We start from the raw sequence: 22492 nt of genomic DNA, 5'->3' as shown, positions 1-22492 counted from the left end.
CGATATACAATGTTATACCAATGGTAATATGATTAATTTTTGTAAGAAGTACAAGGCACATTTGTTATCATGACTTCCTTAAATTACATTAGTTTGAAGATTTGGCTTTGTCTCAATCTTTGTTTCTTCTTTTCTGACTTTTAAAAGTTTTATATTCCAAGAAACATTTAAGTTTTAGTTTGAAAATGAATATTGTTATAAACAGTAAGGAGATCTTTTGATGCTTTAAAAAATAATTATATTGCATCATTTCTTAATTTCATCTTCTAGAATACAGCAGAAGCGACATGGGCGTGTTAAAACATGGACTCGACATGTAGATATTTTTGAAAAGGATTTTATTTTTGTTCCCCTCAATGAAGCGTGAGTAGAAATTTCCTTTGTATCTACTACATTTGTGGTGGTGTTTTTAGAATAGATAATTGTTTTTAGGATAAAACCAAATAAACTGCTAATTACTTTTACAAAACAACTTTTTGTTAAGAATTTGTAACCCCATCATAATATTTTGTAAAACTACTTTTTTTGGTAAGCTATTTCTCTAGTGAATCCCATGTGACATTGCTAGATCATAAAATTTTCACAAATAAGTATTAGACACATTTTATAGTTTTTTGTTATCATATAAAAATTTCTATAAACATTTTCAAATAAAGGTTTTTTTTTCCCTTGTTGTTTTTATCTTTTTTCAAATATAATTCCATTAGTGTAATTTTCCAGATCAGAAGGGAACTGCTGCAATATCTTGATTTGGGGAGTGATATAATCAGATCTCTGTTTTAAGAATATCATTTTGGTAGTTGTATATATTAGAGATTGGATTGGAGAAGGACATGATATTAGGAGTTTTTTTTTTTTTAAGGAGGCTGTTGTAATGATATGTTTGATGAAGTAGAACGAGACTGATGAAAAAGAATTTGGAAAGATAGGTTCAGCAAGTTTGCAACTAATTGATAAAGAGGGAGTGGGATGGTAAGTGGGAGTAATGAGGATAACTTTCAGATTGGAAACCTTGGTTATAAGAACACCATAAATAGGAACTTAGAGGGAGCATTTTATTTAGAGAGAGAGTGAATAATAAGTCTAGTTTTGGACATATTGTCTGAGGTGCTTGTAGGATATCCCATTGAATGAACATGTTTAGCAGAAAATATGGAACCAGAACTCAGAAGAGTGATGAGGACCATATATTTGAATTTTGGAGGCCAAATAATGGTTCAAACAAGAAGAGGTTATGGAACATTGAAAGGATGTAGAAAGAATAAAGAGCCTGGTACTGGCCAAGGGTATATTTCCAGATATGATGATGATCTTTCAAAAGGGAACTGAAGAAGATTTCATCAAATAAATAGCATAAAGAAAAACAAGAGAGAAAAATCTGATAGAAAATAGACTAGTTAAAATATCTTCAGTTATGATAGTATTGAAATTCAGTTGCCAAGGAAAGGGTCGAAAAATAAATTGGGAGGAAAGTGAGTATAAGAGAAGAAGAGGCAAGGTGCAAGGAAAGGGGGTGCTTTAAGATAAAAAGTAGAAACATTGTTGTCAGCTTGTTAAAATTCTTAGCTCTTACTAGTGTGTAATCCTTGTCAGCTTCAATTTCCTTATTTGTCGAATGAGGATGTTGATGATACCTTCCTTACAGGAATATTGTGAGAATCAAGTGAAATAATGTTTATAAGCATTCTATAAATACTAGTCTCTCTGCTATTATTATGGTTGTTATTTTTATTTAATAAGTGGATTAGGAGAGTAAAAAGTCGGGAACATAGTATGCACAGAATCTTAGTGACAAGCTACCCTGAGTCCATAAGAATGATAGTCAACAGTTAGAATTGATAAATTTTCTCACCTTTAATTAGTAGTGGTAACAGAGCCTCAGACCTTTCTAGTGCTATTCTTTGTAAAGAGAAAAACTTGTTTGAGACTACAGTTGAGACTATAGTTTTACTATACTATACTATACCTATAGTGTTATGACTAGGAAATGAATTATTTTAAAATGGGTCATGGGATTAGTTCATACAAAGATGGAAATTAAAGGAAACAAATTTTTAATAAAATAGGTTCATCTATGCATCAAACAAGTGAATAATAAAGAACCAGACAGCATATCTTTTAAACAGGGTTTGAAATAGTCCTCCCTCTTCATAAGTGACCATTTACATTAACAGTTCCAGTTAATTGTCTTTGGGGAGGAGAGAGGGAAGGGAGGAGGAGAGAGACAGATACAGTCATTTTTTGAAATTCATTATTAATTTTAATGGATGTCACTACAATAATTGGTTTTTTTGTTTTTGATATTCTTCTCAATTTCTCTGCAGTGCACATTGGTTTTTGGCTGTTGTTTGTTTTCCTGGCTTGGAGAAACCCAAATATGAACCAAATCCTCAGTACCATGAAAATATTGCCAACCAAAAAAGTTCAGCTGCAGAGGATAGCTGTACTTCTTCCTCTTCATCAAATGAAATGGATAGTTTGCAAAACTCTCCTGCCAAGCCTGTAATTAAGAAAATACCAAACAGAAAGCATAACATGGCTTTAATTGACTCAAGCATTATAAATGAAGAAAGTGACTTACACTGTCAGAGGAGCCCTTGTAGTGGAAAAAGTGTTCTGAAAAAAGTAAATCATATTGAATGTGAAACTAAACTAGAATCTGCTTGTCAGAAACTTGATAATAGGACTAAAGATGAGAATGGCGTGCAAAATGAATTTCTACCTTCACATCATACAGGTATGTTTTTTAAAAGACTAAGATCTAGAATGATTTTAATATTTTTATGAAGAAGATTAAGAATTAAGATGTGGTTTTAAATGGAAATAAAATCACTTTGGTTTTAGAAGCAAAGGTAAAGTTTCTCTAATTCCTTGAGTTTTTAAACTATCTTACAATAGTAAGCTGACATTAAAACTTATTATAGAAACAAATTTTTTTTAAATATTGCTGATAGTTCTTTCTTGTTTCCTCTATTCCCTTTCATGTGGAAAGGTAGAAGATTCCCCAGAATAAATTCCCCAGAATAACATCATAAAAACTCCCCATAATGTTTATATAACGTAGTGTTGCCCTGAATTTATATTAAAGTCAGGTGTGTCAGATTTAGCAAACATTTTTAAAAGTTTTTTAACTTTATAGTAGTCTTGATTTTTTTTTCCAGGAGTTTGAAGCATTTTATAAATATATAATATATAATAACTTTTAAAATTACCAACCGGAAAAATAATAGGGAAGAGGATATGTATCAGAAAAGATAGAAAAGGAAGAATATAGTTTGGAGAGAAAACGCTAAAGCCAAGGAACAAAATTGGGTGGGGTAGAAGTTAGAAATAACATTCAAGAATGAGGGTGGGTCAATCCTTCAGACCTGTCGTCTGAAATTATGACCCAGACTCTTCATTTCAATTCATCTGATATTTGCTAGGTACTTATTTAGTACTAGACATTATGTCAGTAATATAAAGGCAAAAGAAAAAAATACTTTTCTCAAAAAGGTTATAAAATGTGCCCAGATAAACAATTATAAGATAATTTGAGAAATGAGAGAATTAACAAGTTCAAGAGAAGCCATTCCAAAAAGCCATTTGAGTTAATTCTTTAAGGAAGCTAGCATTTCAACAGAGACATAGATGAGAAGAGTGTTTCAGAGACAGGAGGACAGCAAAGAGAAATAGAAGCCGAATTAGAGTTGAGGAAACAGTTAAGATTCTGATATGGATGGAATGTAGAGTATGTAAAAGAGAATAATATGAAATAAGCTTATTTATGGGGAACCTTGAGAGTTTATTTTTTTATCTTTAAAGCAAAAAAGGATTCTTTTTTCCGTGGCAAAAAGACTTGGATAAATCATTTGGCACATGAATGATTATCACTCCTTTGTCTCTTCCTGGGCATATTCTTGGGATAAAAAGACAAGACACAGTGGTCTTTTTTATACTTTTGAATATTTAAAATATTTGGGTGATGATTTCAATGGCATGAAATCTCATATCTAATTATCATTGATTTGTATAACTTCACAGTCTTCATGTTATGGACATCTTTATCCTCTTATAATTTCTTGATTTGTTTTATTTAGCTAACAGCATAGTAAAACATGCTGTGTATGTTTCTTACTCAAATTACTAGTATTTTGAAAATTTAACTTTGACAGAAATGTGTTACCACTGAATAACATCATTCAAAATGGATTTTGTAAATGTCCAATTATGTCTTACCTTGTAGGGAAAGAAGTAGTGATAAGCATCAAGCTGCTTGTAATATAGACAAAGTAATGGGTAATTTTATTTTTCACCTGAATGTTTGTTTATATATATATATATATGTATATATATATATATATATATATATATATATATATATATAATCTTGCTAAATTTTTCAGCCATTCTTAACAAGAGGACTTTGTAATAGTTTACAGGAATAATTTGGAGGTCGTTTTTATATTCTGCAGAACATGAGTTTAAAAATCTATTTCTTGAAGTTGGAAGGAAATTGAAGACATATTTAATTTGTTTATTGCTTATCAGCACCCAACTTTAACACTGACCTTGTGCCTAGACTTCAATATGTTGGGATATAAGAGAAAACTAGAGCTTTGGTTTTGCTGTTGTTCCTTTGTCTTTTGTTTGTACTCATATTAATAGGAGCACCACACATTGTTCATTTGAAAACTATTGATATATTGCTAGATTCTTCTCACTACAATTAAATATAATATCTTTTTTATATGAGGAAAATTAATTTTGAGTTTGAAATGTACCTGATTTTCAAATAGGTTTTGAAACAATCTTTTTATACATTAGGCATATCTAACCATTTTTGTATCAAAATTTTTCCTTGTATTCACTAGTTTCCTCTCTTATCCATCTGAGTCACTCACACCTAATACCACCACCATCCCTACCGCCATCCACTTTTAATAATATCACTTGTCTTATCCTGTCTATCCTAATTTGGATTACTTTTGTCATAGGCTAATGTCATCTATTACAAATTTATTTGTTTTCAGTCAAGAAATATAACATGCATATATAAAGATGTCCATCATAAACACAAAGTTTAGGAAGGAATATTCTAGCAATTGATATCAGGAAAGATTACTTATGGTAGATGGTACTTAAGTTGAGCCTTGAAGGAAATAAGGAATTATACAAAGTAAACATAAGGATGTTGTGCTTTCCTAGGCATAAAGGGTGTATCCATCTGGATATTATGCTCTTTCCCTCAGGCTTGGTGGAGTGCTGTGAACCCTTCAAAACATAAGGTTTCCTGAATGTGGTTATCTGTCCTACTCCTCCCTTCAGATCTTTGACTAGACACTATAAGTTGAAAGATTATTTTGATGTAAGCTTGTGTGGTATCCAGTGCAACCTTAAATATTGTTTTGGGACTTGGGGGAGTTCAGAATTAATGATTTTTAGTTCTCTGAATATGGGGTTTATGTTTTAACTTTCCTTTGGATTCTAGTTGCCCTAGAACATAGAGATAGCTGAAATTGTTTTATACTTGATACATAATTAATATTTTGGAAGAAAATTCTGAAGATAAATAAAAGGCAACAATGCTAAATAAGCATGATTATTATATAAGCCAAAGTGACTTACCTTGAGGTCAAGATTTATGGAAATAATAACTACAAAAGAATATAGGTAGTCTAGAAAATCAGGACAAATCAGAAAATCAGAATACCCAGTGCAAGAGAAACTTTTATGATATGCACAATTAACATATATTTAAAGCCATTGTCATCATTACTGAGCCTAAATACAGTCTAAACCTAGTTCAGAGATTTGCTGTTTCAGGCAAGTGGCTAAAAATGCTGTATAATACAAGGGTATAAATTTCAGTATAAATTCTGTGACTTTATCTTAATTATCTTAACTAAACTATGACTTTAAAAAAGAAAAGTTTTTAAAAAGTCCTTTTCTTTTAAAAAAAAAATTTCCTAACACTTTTTTTCTTCCCCATTTGTTTCTTTTAAGTTAAAAAAAATGTATTTTGCTCAAGCTGCTTCAACATTTTATTTCACTATTTCTTTGCTAGTAATAAACTCTATGAGGATTAGGACTACCTATTTAGACTTTTTTCTTCATTCATGCCCTGACATCTTATATCTAGGGAGGATTTATTTATTCTAACTTGGCTGTGACTACTCAACCCAATTTACTTGAAGAACTCTAAACTAAACTTATTGAAGGTGACCATCTAATAACAGTAGCACAGATCTGGTTACATTGCTCTAGTATAAAAATACTCTGAGGGCTTCCTTTTTTCCTATAAGATAAAATTCAAATCTTTATCTGAGGTTCTCAGGCCCTGTATGATCTGAGACTCTCTACCTTTCTACTTTTTAAAAATATATAGTCTGCCCTTTCTTCCCTCCATATCTTTCTTACTCTGTTTTAGAATATCATTTTCTGCTGAATTCCTAATCCATCCTTTAAAGCCCAATCCTTTGGTGAAATCATCCTTGAAAGCCCCACAAGTAATGTCCCTTCCTCTTGAGCTTCATATATATATATATATATATATATATATATATATATATATATATATATATAGCATAAGAAGCTCAATTGTTTATCTTTGATTTGTTTGCCATGGAATATTGTATATTTTATCTTTGTAATTTCTTTATCTGTTTAATTTCTTATCTAAACTTAATGTGTTCTTAGTACCTGTTTTGTATGTATTCATTGCATGCTTTGCTAATGTATGCTGAATAAATTTGAACAAAATATTGCCAATTGGTCTCTCAGAGTGTGGTCATTCTTATGCTCTATAATATAGTAATGGCATATATTTAGAGTTTAAAGTTATGTAAATAACATTAAAGTCTTACTGCTTTTAATTTTATGTAGAATATTATTGTTAATATTAGAGAAGTTCAGATTTATTACAACTAGTCAATCAACAAGCACTTATTTATGATATGCTCATGATATGCTTAGCTCTCGAATACAACTGCTAGAAATAAAGCTAAGGAGCTTATATTTTAAAGGGTTCTTAGCTTACATTTTAAAGGGCTAAGGCAATAGAAAAAGAAACTTGGAATTGGAGAAAACAAAAGACCTTAGGTTGAAGGCATGGTAGAAAAGGTGAAGGATTCAATTATGTGACATTGTGTGCCAATTGTTGTGATAAGCACTCTTAAAAATATTATGTTACCAGATTTTCTCATCAGTCTGTCTACTCATCATGAATAGATTTAGAATTTAAATGACTTAAAACATTTACATTGATTACATAAATTAATTCTTTTAAGTCCCTTATGGGTTCTAAAATTTGTATTCTCTTTTTACAAAAAGAACCTTTTATACAAACCAAAAAAAAAAAAAAAAAAAACCACATAGATTTAAAAGTTATAAATCTGAAGGTGATTTTCCATGGAATTCCTTTAAATAGTAATGTTGTGCATTTAAAAGAGGATTCTTCACAAATTTGGTTAATATGCAATTATTTGGGACTCAGTATTATTGTGCAAAGTGAGGTGTGCCTCTAATAAAACAGTCCTTACCCTAATCTTGTTTACAGTCTTAGTTTGTTTGACAAACCATTTCTGCACAAGTAGAATCAAGGTAAGACCAGTTTTTGGCCTTGACTATATTAAAAGTTTACATCAACTCCATTAATGTAATACATTAAAAAAACATTTTAGCTTTACAGATAATTGTCAATTAATAACATAGATTTATGGCTTATAATTAGCTTTTGTTCCTCTTAACTTTTTGAAAATATCTTTTCCATATGAATTCAAGTACCAGAAGTCATGAACATTTAAATATAAAAAGAACATGAAAATTATCTTCTGTTATCTACATTTTTGAAGTGTATATTAAAGTTAACATGCTAGTTAAAAAAAAAATGCTTTGCTCGCCTGTATCTTTCTGAATTTTTTTTTTTTCTCTTCTGTATATTTTAGAAATGTTTCATTACTGTTCTTTTCTGGCACTATTATCACTATCCACCTGTCATCTTCCTTTCAAATAGACGCAAATAAGTATAAACAAGCAAAATATATAAATAGATTAATTTAGCAGTGTCCAAAAATGTATGTCTTGTTCTGTACCCATAACCATCTCTGCTAAGAGGTGAGAAAGCATGCTTCTTTAACTGTCTACTCAATTCATAATTAAGATTAATTAAATCTTTCAAAGTTGTTACCCTTGATATTGTTCTTCTGATTCTACTCATTTATAATTTCATCAGTTTATACATATCTTGTCAGGTTTTTCTGAATCCTTCATAATTATCATTTCTTATGGAAAAATAATATTCCATTATATTCCTTTACTATTATTTGTTTCTTTATCCTCCAATTGATGGACACCTACTTTGGCTCCATGGTTTCTTACCAAAAAATTTTTTTAAGTGTAAAATTTTTGACCTTGTGGTTCTTTCTCTCTGCCTTCAGAGTACATAGGTATAATAAAGGTATCGTTGTGTTGTAGAGCATGCAACATATTAGTGTTTTCAAGAATAGTTCCAAACTGGTCCTGCAGGGGAATGCGAGACTATTTCTTGCTCCTTTCCTTTATTTCAGATTTTTCTCTCTCTCATACAACAAACTTAAGATATTCAAAACTGTATTCAGCATCTTTCTAACCAAACTCTCCTTTCTTCTAAATATGTCTATTTCTGTCAAAGGTATTATCAACCTGTCAGTCTACCCAGGTACGTGATCATGACAGTCATGAGATTATCTGTCACTTACTCTCCCTCATCCCCTTATATGAATTTAAATGCCAGATTTTCTACCAGCATATCTTGTATCAGACCTCTTCTCTCTACCATCTTAGCTTTAGCCTTCATTATTTCTCACTTATGTTATTTTCAATAGTCTCCCTTCTTCACATCTCCCCACTTCCATCCACCATTATTGCCTAGTAATTAAAATTAAAAGATTAAAATTAAAAAGTTAAGATCTCTGGAAGTAGTAATTCATGCTGTTAGAGGATATATTTGGTGGATCATATGAATTCAGAATTTCTGAAGTACATTATGTTAAGCACTACTTCACATTGCCCAAGGAGAGACAGACTTACCCAGATTGGAAGTTTAGTAGGTTAAAGCTCCCATAAATTAATATGTGCCAAATTAAAGTATAAATATAAGTAAAATATAAAATATTTTAGTGATAATTTTAATTTAATATAAAATATATTTTAAATATATAAATAAAATTATAAGATTATAAAATATAAAATAAATTTAATATATGAAATATATAATATTTGTCCCTTCTTCCCTGCCTCTCCTTCAACCCCCAATCACTATCTCTCACATACAAAGAATTATGTGACTTCCTTACTCAGTCATCATCTTTGGTATCTTTCTGTTACTTCCAGGATACAATATAAAAATTCCTGTTTCTCTTTTCAGGCCATACACAATCAGACAACAATCCATCTTTCCAATCTAATCAAACATTGTTTTCCTTCCCATATTCTGATCCAGCAATACTTTCCTTTCCTTTGACCTTTGAAAAGGTCAAAACATATTCCCAGAATGCATTCATCTTTATCTTTACCTCATATAGTTCTGCGCTTCCTTTATATATGATACAATTCCAGAAGTCATTTTTTTTTGGTATGAAGCCTTTCCTGATCTCCCAGTTACTACTACTCACACCCCCATAATACTTTGTATTTGACTACTTTGTATGTATTTTTGTTTTCCATATATTTGCATTTTCTTTCTCAAAATGAGGTCTTCATAGGGAGGGATTATTTCACTATTTGTTCTTGTGTTCCTCCTAGCATGGTTTCAATACATATTGATGGATTAATTGCTTTCCCTAGTCTTTGGACCAGTTCAGAGCTCCACTGAAAGTATTTTAAAATACTTGTCCTTCAATAAGTATTATTTGCCCTTTAAAAAAAAAAAAACAAACTTTGCCAATCTGATGATTTTTAAAGTAGAGTGTTGAGGTGGTTTAAATTTCTCTTAGCTATTATAATGACTTTTTTCCCCAAGTAATTTCAAATGGTTGTTGTTAAACATGAATTTTCTATATTGAAAACTGCCTATTAATATGCTCTCTCCATTTATCTTTTGTGGAATAGTTATTCATAAATTTTATATCTTATGTGACTGATATGTTTTATTGATAAACTTATCTTTTTTATTAACTAATAACAAGTAATTTTGGAAATGGCTTCTTTGAAATATAATTTGAGACTCACTAATGCTAAGTTCTCATTTCTTCTAACATTTTCTTTGTCCAGATGGACTTAATTATTTTGTTCCATTGTGTTAAGTTAATAACTCATTGGTAGTTTGATAGAGCACTAAATCTGTAACTAACCATGATCAATTTATATCACTAATCATTTAAATAGACATTTATTTCTATAAAGAAATTTTACAGTTGTATTAATATTTTTTCTTAGAGTATAGATAGTTTCTAATTTTGTATGTTTTATTTTATCTTGTATTTATGGTAATAAAATTAAAGTTTTTACCTTCGTATTACTTATTACTTATATGTGATTTTAATATCCAAGTGATATCTCTTTACAAGTGAAGACATAGGATTCTTGAAATACACATGTGACATTTTTTCCCATAATGTTTGTTTTCCTTACTGATACAGATGGTTTGAACAGAATCAGATTAAACTATAGTGATGAGCCAGCTGATATTGGCAATAAATTGCTTGAAGATGAACTTATTGACTTCTCAGAAGATCAGGATAACCAGGTGAAGAATAATACTTGATTAAAAAGAAGGGGCATTAGTAGTATCTTGTCCTCAATTAATATACATTTTTTCAACGAATTTTATAAGAGCTAAGCAGTTTCCATAAATTCTGAAAAGTCATAAAACTGTATTGCCTGTAAATTTGAATAATGTCAAAACAAAGCTACTTTGTTTCCTCATTCCTTTGCATTCGTATTTAAAAGTTTATCAGTTTAATGGACTGCTATATTTATAAGCCTTTAGGATAAATCTCTTCAGATTTTGTGGCCTAATCTCCCTTTCCTCATTGTTTAATATCTGCTTAAAATTACATATGCAAATTAGACTACTTAACCCCCTACAGGAGTATTTATGGCCAACATTTTATCTTTTGTCTGTTATCAGGTTGAATTGAACATAATTCAGATTTGGAATTGGTGGAGAAGGGAACATAGACAATTTCATAGTCTTTTCACTTCAAGTTGTCCAATGATGTTTTAATTTGGTTTACTTAATGAGTGTCATGCTCTGTACTGTTTATTCATATGTTGGCCAAAATTTCCCCTAATTTATTTATATATTGCATTCCTATGCCAGACAAAACATTTTCAAAACAGAGTGGTGGGGGGGGGGGGGGGGGGGGGGGGGGGGGGGAAGGTAGAAAAGAGAGGTCTTGCAGCAAGAGTGGTTAAGAACTTTTAAGCCATAAACGCTACTAGAAACGGTATGGTGCAGTAGAAAAATCTTTGGATGTGGAATAAAAATAGATGGATTTACAATCTATCTCTGATGTTATTTCTGTGGTTTTGGAGATGTTATTTACCATCTCTAGGCTTAGTTTTCTTCAACTGTAAAGTGAGAAAATTGGACTAGATGACCTGAGAGCCTTTCCAATTTTAGATCTATAATTCTATTTCATACTTTAAAAAAACCTGCCATTTTACAAGGATCGTTGGCATGTCTTTATAAGAAAAGTAAATAGCTCTTCCAAGGTGATTTTAAGCATTGCTGTCCTAGAGGTCCATTATTGCATTAAATTTATTTTCTTTTTAAAAACCTGTCTTTAACACTGGTTATATCCTGTAACAGTTTCATTTGAAACACAGTTTTTGGTGGTGGTTTTTTTTTTTTTTTAAATAAATTTTTTTTTAACCACTTAGAAATTGAAATCTGGGCAGTTATAGTAAGACATATAAAATCTATAACACCATCAGAAGATTTTAGGAATTCCCTCTTAGGGTCTTTTTCTTGATTCAGTAAAAGAGCTTCTTAGAGCTCTGGTTTGTAAGTGTATTTTAATATGTGTATTGCCATGTGTGGAATTTGCTTGGGTGAAATTAACATTGCCTAATATTAGACAAATTTAGTTTAATGTTAGCCACATAATAGTCATGAAATTATCTAGAATTTCCTCAATGAAATGTTATGTGTATATATAAGCTTTTTTGAATTATTTTCTCTAAGAATGATTATACATTTATTTTGATTAAATGTTTTTTAGGTTATTGTATGTTTTACAAATATAAATAATATGATTCCTTTTTATAGGAAGATAGCAGTGATGATGGGGGTCTTGATGATACCTGCAATTCTGAATTAGGACAGTGGCATTTAAAGCCTACTATCTGTAAGCAGTAAGTATTAAATTATATTTTCTGACTACAAAGTAAGAATATTTAAAAGCATAATGGGAAGCTCTAAGATAGAAAATAGAAATTGATAAGTACTTTTAGTAACTACAAAAATAATATGAGGTAAAAATCTTATAAGCTGATAGATTCCAGACCATACTAGTTTAGACTTGTTTCAGAATCACTGGAGATCTCTGATGTGGGAACTTTTGCAGACCTTCCCACAATGAACATTTGGTTTGGGATTCAGATTCCTCTGGTATGTGGATTTCTCTTTCTTTCCTGAGTGAATTAAACTGGATTTCAGTTCATTCGGCAAAAATAGATAATTTGCCAAACTTTTATTTCCAATTAAGTCAATATTACATTGAACTTTTTGCAAAATCCTGATATTTAGAAAGTAGGAGTGGGAATGATTAGCCTCCATTATTTGATGAGAACATTTCAAAGGTATATCCTCACCTATACCTTTTTTTTTTTTTTTTTTTTTAACTCTTCTTTACTATATAACTTGATTTGGAATTTTCCTTGAGCTGAGAGATTCCCAGAAAGTTAGGTTTGGTTTGGTTTAATAAAGTTTTCTTGTCACTGAACAGTTGATTTAGGATGCCTTGGGTATGTGAAATTTTCCTTTCTTTCTCAAATGGATTAGTTCGGTTGATAGTCCTATAAGTTTCCTAATTGGATAGAACTAAGTATAGAAGACTTGAGAAAACTCCTTTATGTGTGCTTTATTTCTCCTTGGATAAAAAGAAGATACTATAAAATTAGAACTTCCAGGAGCTAGTGCATATTTTTCTTGTTTTTTCTTTCTTTCTTTGCAGTTTAATATTTTTCCCAATAACATGTAAAAAACAATTTTGCCATCTTTTTTCCTTCAAATTTTGAGTTCCAAATTCTTTCTCTCTTTCCTCTCCTACCCCCCATTAAGAAGGCATGGAATTTGACATAAATTATACATTATATGGCTTTGGAGATTATCTGTTAATAGATTTTCGTTTTAATTAAGGTGTCTCAACATTTCACATGTCTGGCAAAGAGAATATTTTATTTTATTTTTTCCTTATTTTGCTTTTTTTTTTTTTTTTTTTTTATTAAATAACTTTTTATTGACAGAACCTATGCCAGGGTAATTTTTTACAACATTATCCCTTGCACTCACTTCTGTTCCGATTTTTCCCCTCCCTCCCTCCGCCCTCTCCCCAAAGATGGCAAGCAGTCCTATACATGTTAAATAGATTACAGTAGATCTTGGATACAATATATGTGTGCAGAACCGAACAGTTTTCTTGTTGCTCAGGGAGAAAAGAGAATATTTTATAATATTAAACATTATATTTCAGCATGTCAGCAGTGGATAGAGAATTTTTCATAGATTAATTTATCTTTGTTCTGTGGTACCTTTAAAAAGAAAAAAAAGTAAATTAAAATAAGCCACAATCTAAATATCCATGTTAACATTACAGTGAAATGAGCACTACTCTAGAGTCAGAGGTTCCAAGTTGAATTTCCTCTTTTGATCCTTACTATCTATTTTGTGTGACCTTTGGCAAGACTCTTCACTTCTTTAGGCATCAGTTATGAAAAAAAGAGTGTTGGCTGAATTCCAGCTCTAGATTTTTTATCTTTTGAAAAATAAATTAATTTGGTTTTGGTAGTAAATTTTTTAAGAGGTATTTTCAAGCACATGACCATCTTTTGGTAGAGCTTTACGTGGGGCTATTTATTACAGACCTGTAATTCAATTGCTACAAGGATTTTCCTTGAAACTCCTTTTACCAGTATAGAAGCAACTATTGTAATTTATGATCTTTTTTTTTTTTTCCTAAAACAGTTGGGGTTAAGTGACTTGCCCAGGGTGACATAGCCAGAAAGTGTTAGGAGTGTGAGGCCAGATTTGAACTCAGATCTTCCTGACTTCAGAGCTGGTACTCTCTCTATCCACTACAACAAGTAGCTGCCCCATAATTTGTGATCTTAAAGAATTACTTGTGAGCACTGAGAGGTTGAAGTAAGACTAGGAAAAACTTTCTGGTATATTTGCAAGGTATCTTTAATATAGTTTCCAAATATGTACTTGAAGTTTTATTGATGTGTGCCATATAATATTAACATATTTAATATTGGTTTCAAAAGAAACCAATATTACTGCTACTTTTAAATCAACAGATAATTAAGCACTGTTAGTACTCTGTATAAAAGATTATTTTTTTGTTTAGTGTCTTTATTAAGAACTATAGTAGTGATGTTTTAGTTCTAAACTTTTATTATTCAGTATAATTTTTCATGTCTTTTGCAGCAGCTATATTATTTAAGAACAGTAATTTTTTTCTACCTCCTTTTTCTCCTTCCACCTTTACACACACAATAAAAGACCCTGTATCCTGCTTATGGATTCACTCAGAGGCCCTTCTCGGTCAAATGTTGTAAAAACACTAAGAGAGTAAGTTCTAAGTCTCATTTTCTACATTTCATATAATACTAGATTTTGCAGAATAAGTAAGAAAACAGTCTTACTATATATGCATTATTACAGGTACTTGGAAGTAGAATGGGAAGTAAGAAAAGGAAGTAAAAGAAGTTTTTCCAAAGATCTTATGAAAGGCTCTAATCCAAAAGTACCACAGCAAAATAACTTCAGTGATTGTGGAGTATATGTATTGCAATATGTGGAAAGCTTTTTTGAGGTGAGTTTCAGTTCATTTATTTAACAAGTGTAAAATGTTTTTCACTATATCAGTAAAACAAGTAAGATTTTATGTTTTTTAAAAATCTGACATTAGATAATAAAATTGAAACCTAGAAGATTATATAAGTTCCATTTAGTGATAACTTTACTAGAATTTCCCCCCCCCCCCATATTTTCTTTTTTTTTTTTTTTTCTTTATAAATTTCATTTATTTTTGTTGATATTTTTGGTTTCTTACATCCCATAGTATTCCATATATTCCTTTCCTTACCCCTCTCAGACAGCTATTCCATTTGACATATAGATTGTTTTTAGAGAGGAAAATAAGCCAGCACAATGAAAACATTGAAAAAGTCTGAAAATGTATAACATTGGTGGATCTCCTACATCCACATAAGGGTAGGTTGGGAGTATCTTCTCATATTTCTTCATGAGTCCTACTTGATCTTTTTAATGTTACATTTACTTTTTCTTTGGAGTGTTACTCTACTTACATTGTTATGATTACTGTGTATGTTGTTTCCTTGGTTCTTGAGGCAGGTTTTATAAGAACAATTCATAGCAACTCAGTATCTTCATTTCAGTTGTTGAAGTAAATTAATTCCTAAAAGTTCGTTACATTCCATAATTATGTATACATACACAATAACACATGTCTAATGTACCCCCAGAGGTTACATTTCTTGGGAGTTTGTTTTACAAAGCAAAAATTTCTTCATCTCAGTCCTATGAGATAGAAATTAATTTTTTTAAACTTTCTAATAAGCATATTTTTCCTTTTGTACTTAGAATCCAATTTTGAATTTTGAACTTCCAATGAATTTGACAGACTGGTTTCCTCGCCCAAGAATGAAAACTAAACGAGAAGAAATCCGGAACATAATCTTAAAACTACAGGAAGAGCAGAGCAAAGAAAAGAAGGGAAATAGAGACATTAATTTATCAGAAGCATCTTTACAGGAAAAAGCAGATCAATATATCAACAGCAGCTCAGACTGAACTTTTCTGTTGCATGTTAGCTCTCCTGTCAGAAACGGAATGTTTTTACAACTTCAGCTAAATAGACTAAAGAACTGAAGTGTTTCACTACTCAGAATAGATTGGGAATGTTGAAAAATAAAAAATTTGTACAAATGTGTCATAATTGATTCCCAAAGGAGTATGTATTAAGTAAAATTCTGTAAATATGTTAATGAAGCCAATTTTTCCAGCATTTGTAATTAATTTTTTCACTTGTTAGGAAGCTTTTGTTATGTATTTTCTGTTAATAGTACTTAATAGCAACTTCTAAACTTAAAGACAAATAAAAAGAAAATACTTATAGGATAAAGTGGTTAACTTGCTATTCTTTAGTAAATAAGTATTACGTTCCCCAGTGAGTATAATGTACATATTTCAAGGAACTATTCAGGTATTTTGTGATCCTATTTTTGACTTTTTACATTTGCTTTTAAAATACTATGAGTACAGTTTTAAAATGGCACTAGACTATATCTAAATTCATCTTAGGCCCAATAAAAATAATTAATATCGACAAATAGAAGGCACAAATTCAAGCAATGTAGCAGTAAAAAATTAAAGGCTTTAAATCCTTTGGTTTTCATTTCACACACTCCAGTGTTTAACTGTTAGGACAATTTTTGAATCAGATGCAGCATTAAGAGCAATTTCAAGTAGTCCTGTGTTAAACTGTTTAGTAATATGCTATACTAGCTATACAAATGTATCTTGAAAAGTTTGGAAAGATTTCATTATAGAACTGTTTGGTAAGTATGGTTAGAATTGCAAATTGCCCACATTACTTTTCTATATTATGGTTCAAAAATGTGCTACAATATATATGCCATAGTTAAGTAATGAACATTTTACAAATCTATTATAAACATACTTATAAATACAGGATTACTATTTTTTGTAATGTCTACTGCAAAATATCTTCAGTGTTTATTGATTTTTTTTTTCCCCTTGGGTTTTAACTAGACTATTAAGCTTTTTAATCGAGATATTTTCACAGTATGATTTATTCTTACATGTAAAGGATGTTAACAGCCTTAAATCATTGTAAAATGCAGAATAAGCTCCTACCTTACATTCTCCTTTACAATTTTCAAAGGTGTTGTATTAAGATGAGAGATGTACAGTTGTCTTGTACAGATCTTGTATGATTCTACCTAATTATTCATTACTTTTTTCAGTGAAATTTTCATACATCTAAAGACATTGTCCATTTAAAAAAAAATTAAGTTGTGTTCAGAATTGAAATAGAATTTTTTTAGACTCATTTTGCTATCCATGATGGAATTGGAAGTGTATAGAATATAAAGGGAAGAGAAGAACAAGGCCTCGGAGTGGGGAAGTTAAGGGTTGAGGTGGGAGTGTTGAAAATTTTAAATTATTTGGTTTCTTAAAAAAAAGTGGTTTGGGTTTCAGCTTTCATTCTCTAGTTTAGAATTTGTCAAGGGAAGAGGTAAACTGTTTAAACAAAGAGTATTCTATTGAGATAGAATTAAATTAGTTATTGTAATTTGTATAGATAGTATTTTCTTCTTGATCATCTTCTCTTCCATGTCCTTTAAAGCAATTTTAGAACATTTATTTGATGGAGAAATACATTTTAAAGTTCAGTGTTAGAATTGTCAACTATAAATTTTCTTTGCTAACACTTATCTATTCTCCATTACCAAAAAAAAAATTTTTTTGTTCAGATAATATGTTAGGATTATTTCATTGATAGACATACCCTAGAGTTAGTTGCACATTTCAGGATGTGAATTAAAAAATGTTATTTTATCATCATTTAATAAATGTTATGGTAAGATGCTTTTAGATCTGCAGTCTTACAGCAAGGTAATATACATGTTGAACATAGAACTTATTTTTTTAATAAAATGAACTTAATAGAAAATTTGCAAAATCGATTCATTTGACCTCTTTAAAAACTGCATTGCACGTACTATCCAAATGAAAGTATGTACTGTAAATATAAAAATCAGTACTATAGAATATCTTTTTACGTCATTTCAAGGAAAAGTATTTTAACATATATAATTATGTTATTTATTAACACATAATTATATAACATATATAATTAACATATCACATCTATTCCTTGCTGAGGCAAAATTTTTCTTAACCTTTGGATCAACTCTGCCTTACCAAAGGTAGCAGTCAGGATTTTTTGGTTGTTTTTAACTATAAAAATATATAGATTAAATAGATTAATGATTACCAAAATATTAAAAAGTAAAAAACTGAATACCTAACCTTTTCTAAGTGTTATACAAAATTGTTTTTAAAGAAATGCTTTAAATTAATTTTGAGTGTGTTCGTTGTAATTTGCTTTGAACTACTACTAGGAAACATGAGATCTCAAAACTATATTTAAAAATCATTTGTCCAGATAGACACAGGGTCAGCTGAATAATTGCATTTTCGTTTATACAACTTTTATTGTTTAAATCTGACGTTAGACATCAAGTTAATTTTGATATGTCTGGATTTCATTTGTTGACCCAGTATTTCTTTAAAAGGTTCTGAAACTTTGTTACTAGATACTTGAAACAGCATGACTCAATTCTACAAAGTATCCAATGTCTAATTAGATAATGGTTTCCTTGGTGGGTAGAATAACTGATTAATAATTCTTACAAGAGTTTTAAATTACTTACCATGAAAAATGTATGCATCTCAAGCAAGTAAGCATTTGCCTACCAATTTAGAAACAGTGGTGACATTTTAATATTGTTTTCCCTGCTGTTGCTATGTATGTTTAAGAGAATTGAAAAGCAAAATAGCATTGTTTCCAGTTAATTCATGTGAACCTTTGTTTTTATTTAATTTTCAAAGTCACCATTATTTTATAAAATTTAACTTTTACCCAATTGAAGATAAAAAAAGGTTAATTTTTAATCATATGTTTTTTAAATCACTACGTAAACACACTTGCTCTTTCTCTCTTCATCCATCTCCTTCCCCCTCTTTGCCCTTTTCCTTTTTTGTTTGTATTATTAACTGATCCCATGGTCACTTTTTAAAAAATTGACTATATTACAACCTGTTTTAAGTAAGCACCATTGTCTTATGGTTAGCACTGATTTCTGGACTTTTTAAGTCTACCTATTGTGACAGGCATTTTGAGAATCTTAACAAATCAGAATTATTGTACTAATTCAGTCTATACACATTAGTACATGATCTTCAAGTTTTGTAAGTACCAATTATCAATTACTAGGCAGGTAGTTTATGTTCATCATTGTCACTATATGGTAAAATAGCTAAAGACCTAGTGAAATTACATTTATTACTTTTTGGGAAACTACTTAATATGGAAGGACACATGCTTTAGTGGAAAGGACACTGGATTTGGAATTTTCGCTTGGGTCAGAATCTCATAAGTGCTCCTTGCTTACCTGTATAACCTTGAGAAATTACTTGATTTCTCTAGAACTCCATCACTAAAATTCAGGATTAAGTTAGATGGATTTCTAAGACATATTCCAGCTCCAAATCTAAGGTTATGTAATACTCTTGAAAACCTGGGAACCATTTCCATTGTACCTTTTGTCTCCAAGATGCCATTTACAGTCGATGAGTATGGATATGTTTCAGTTCTTTCAGAAGTGTGTCAATTCACTGGACATTGCTTTTTGAAAGTGCTATTGAATTGTTGTGAGTAGTAGTCTGTCTTGAAATTGGAATTAAGTTTATCCTCTTTTCTGCTTTATCACTATTATTAAGAAAGGTTTACGAGATTGGGCAAGATATAAAATCCTTTATCCAGTTTCTAACCCATCAATACACATTCCAAAATTATAAAAGCTAGTCCTCGCTCACACATGTTGCTGAATCTGTCCAGAAAACTTTCCTAACTTTGATCTTGCTAGAATTTATAGTCTCCTTACATAATTTTTGAGAACCTAAGGATCATATTGAGGTAATGGAATAAGATTGTAAGGGAGAATAGGAACATTTATAAATATAAATATAGGCATTTATAAAAATTAAAGTTGATAAATCGCTATGCTAATAATGGTAGTGATTTTGCTCACTAGTTTTCTGACTTCCAGATGTCTATTTTTCAGGAATCTCATATTTTTCCCAGCTGCTTTAGAAAATACTTTAATTGTAGAATTATCTAGATTTATTTTACAGTACAAATATTCCTTAGAGTCTTACCTAATTTTTAATAGTAGATTACTATTTTTTTAAGAATGTAATCACATTTTCAGTTAATATCTCAATCTGATAGAGATAAGTAATAGGGGTGAATTGAGGGTTCAAACTGCCAGGGAGTTGACCTCAGTCTCTTTCTATACACCTTAGGCAAGAGAGTAGTGCATGGATCTTCTTTCCTAGAACTGACACTATATTTTCTACAATAATGATAAATCAAAGTGAAAAAAGAACTAGGTCTCTCTTACAAGATTAATCTCCCTAGCTACTACTACCACCTTTTGCCAATCACAAAATTATAGAGTTAGAAACATGTCTACAAGCTCTAGCCCAATCGCTTATTGTTTGCAAATGAGAAAACTGGATCAGAGGCAAAGTGACTGATTTTTGCTCCCAACTTCACTGCTCATTAGTGGCAGTTTCAGGGCTAGATTTTAGGCCAGAATCTGCTCTTTATCACTGTTTTTTATTTACTCTGTGGTTGTTACGGTTTTATGATACGTTCGTTCAAAGTAGAGTTACAGTTCTGTATAACTCACTGTATGAAATCAAGTTATGTATTTATGACACATTCCAAAGTATATATACTGCTTTTCTAGCAACAAACCTAAGAATATTTACTTTCTCTTCCATTCTGGACTTTTATAATTTGGTAAATATCAAAAGTACACAATTAGAATTCAAAGCAGTATATGGAAGAATCCAAGTGAATAGCATAGGTAGAAAGTGCAAAGGATGATGAAAGGATCATTTTTCAAGGAATCATCAGGGAAGGCTTTGTGAAAGTACTGGCATTTGATCTAGACATTGTATGATAGATAGGATTTCAATAGTTGTTGATAGTTAAGGAGGTTATTCTAGGTGAAGGTAATGGTATGGGTTAAAGGCATGTTCAAGATCATTGGTTCAAAATGAGATATGTTCCAAGGTTCACCTATCAGAACAGAAACACAGGAATGGAGTCTGAGGAATTTGGGAAGAAATCAAAAGGTGGAGAATGCGGCAGAAGAAAAATAAAGACTATCAAGGGCCTTGAAAGTGTAATGTGTTTTATCTGAATAGATAGTTAACTAGGGAACATAGATATTTTAGTTTTAATCATTTGTCTTGACACTAATTCCTTAGTTTAATAATGAGCTTTCCAACAGAATTTTCTTTTGCAAACAACTAAATGTTCTTTCATAGTTGGATTATGAAGTAATCTAATGATCTTTTACATGTAAACAACAGATGATTTTATTTATTTTCTAGGGTACAGTAAATAGATTGTTATTCTAAATAGCTCCTTAATGAATGAGGGAGACAGGTCTTGTTTATTTTATAAGTAATCAGACCACATATAAGATAATAGATGAATGGTAAATACCCTTATAAGATTAGTCACACAAATGTATCAATCTTTTTTCTCTTTTTTTCTTTTTGCTGAAGCAATTGAGGTTAAGTGATTTGCCCAAGGTCACCCAGCTAGGAAGTGTTAAGTGTTTGAGACCATATTTGAACTCAGATCCTCCTGACTTCAGGGCTTATGCTGTATCCACTGCGCCACCTAGCTGCTCCAAAATATATCAATTAATTTAAGAAATTCATCTAACTGATGTCCCCATCCTCTCTCAAGCCTAATTTAATTATCTTAGTCTTTATCTGTTTCCTCCAAATGTAGTTACAATGTTATCTTGATTGTGAAAAAAGGTAGACACAGCAAATGAAGAAATAATGACATTATTAGAAATTAATAGAAACTTTTTGCCCAATTGCATGCTAGTAAAACTAACATTTACGTGAATATTTACAAAAACTTAAATTACCCAGATTATTAGAATAAGAAAAGAAAAATTAGCCCAGTCAAAGAAAAATGTAAGCCATAAAATTGGTCCTATAGAGAAAAGTGCTGGACCAAAATGGATTTATAGGGAAAATGGTAAATTTCATTAAATATTTAAAGACAAATCCCAATATTACATGTAATCATTAAAAAGTATGAAAATATGAGGCTTTGTTTCTTTTAGCCAAATTACTTATATGACCCAAATATAGTCTTGCTATCTAAACCAGGAAAAAGAACAAACAAAATTATAGTCTGATAGCCTAAAGAATAATGACATGAAAAATTTAAGTATAAGCAAAGCACCTGTAACACCCTGTTACAAAGATTATACACTATGACTAGGTTGGATTTATACTACGAAAACAGGCTTGATTCAATATTAGAAAAACTATTAACAGACCATTTTACAAGAAAAACAAAAATAGTATTTACATTAATAGATGGGGAGGAGCTTTTGATAAAATAGAAAATCTATTTCTAACTGAAAACAC

The 22492-nt window shown here is 30.5% G+C and overlaps 1 protein-coding gene across 5 annotated transcripts in view; it reads left to right on the top strand.

The window, feature by feature from the left end:
* The window catches only part of SENP6 (SUMO specific peptidase 6), a 132158-nt gene extending 115831 nt beyond the window's left edge, over positions 1-16327 (top strand). For all 5 annotated transcript variants that reach the window (XM_012549168.3, XM_012549166.3, XM_012549167.3 and 2 more), the window contains 7 exons: positions 271-363; positions 2325-2737; positions 10599-10705; positions 12233-12318; positions 14690-14758; positions 14852-15002; positions 15794-16327. In XM_012549168.3, the coding sequence (XP_012404622.1) occupies positions 271-363; positions 2325-2737; positions 10599-10705; positions 12233-12318; positions 14690-14758; positions 14852-15002; positions 15794-16003 (1129 nt within the window). In that variant the 3' untranslated portion in view covers positions 16004-16327. The remainder of the gene's footprint in view (positions 1-270; positions 364-2324; positions 2738-10598; positions 10706-12232; positions 12319-14689; positions 14759-14851; positions 15003-15793) is intronic.
* Positions 16328-22492: the final 6165 nt, after the last annotated feature.

The sequence above is a fragment of the Sarcophilus harrisii genome, chromosome 4, assembly GCF_902635505.1.
Source record: "Sarcophilus harrisii chromosome 4, mSarHar1.11, whole genome shotgun sequence".
NCBI lineage: Eukaryota > Metazoa > Chordata > Mammalia > Dasyuromorphia > Dasyuridae > Sarcophilus > Sarcophilus harrisii.
This window is presented reverse-complemented; position numbering and strand designations above follow the sequence as displayed.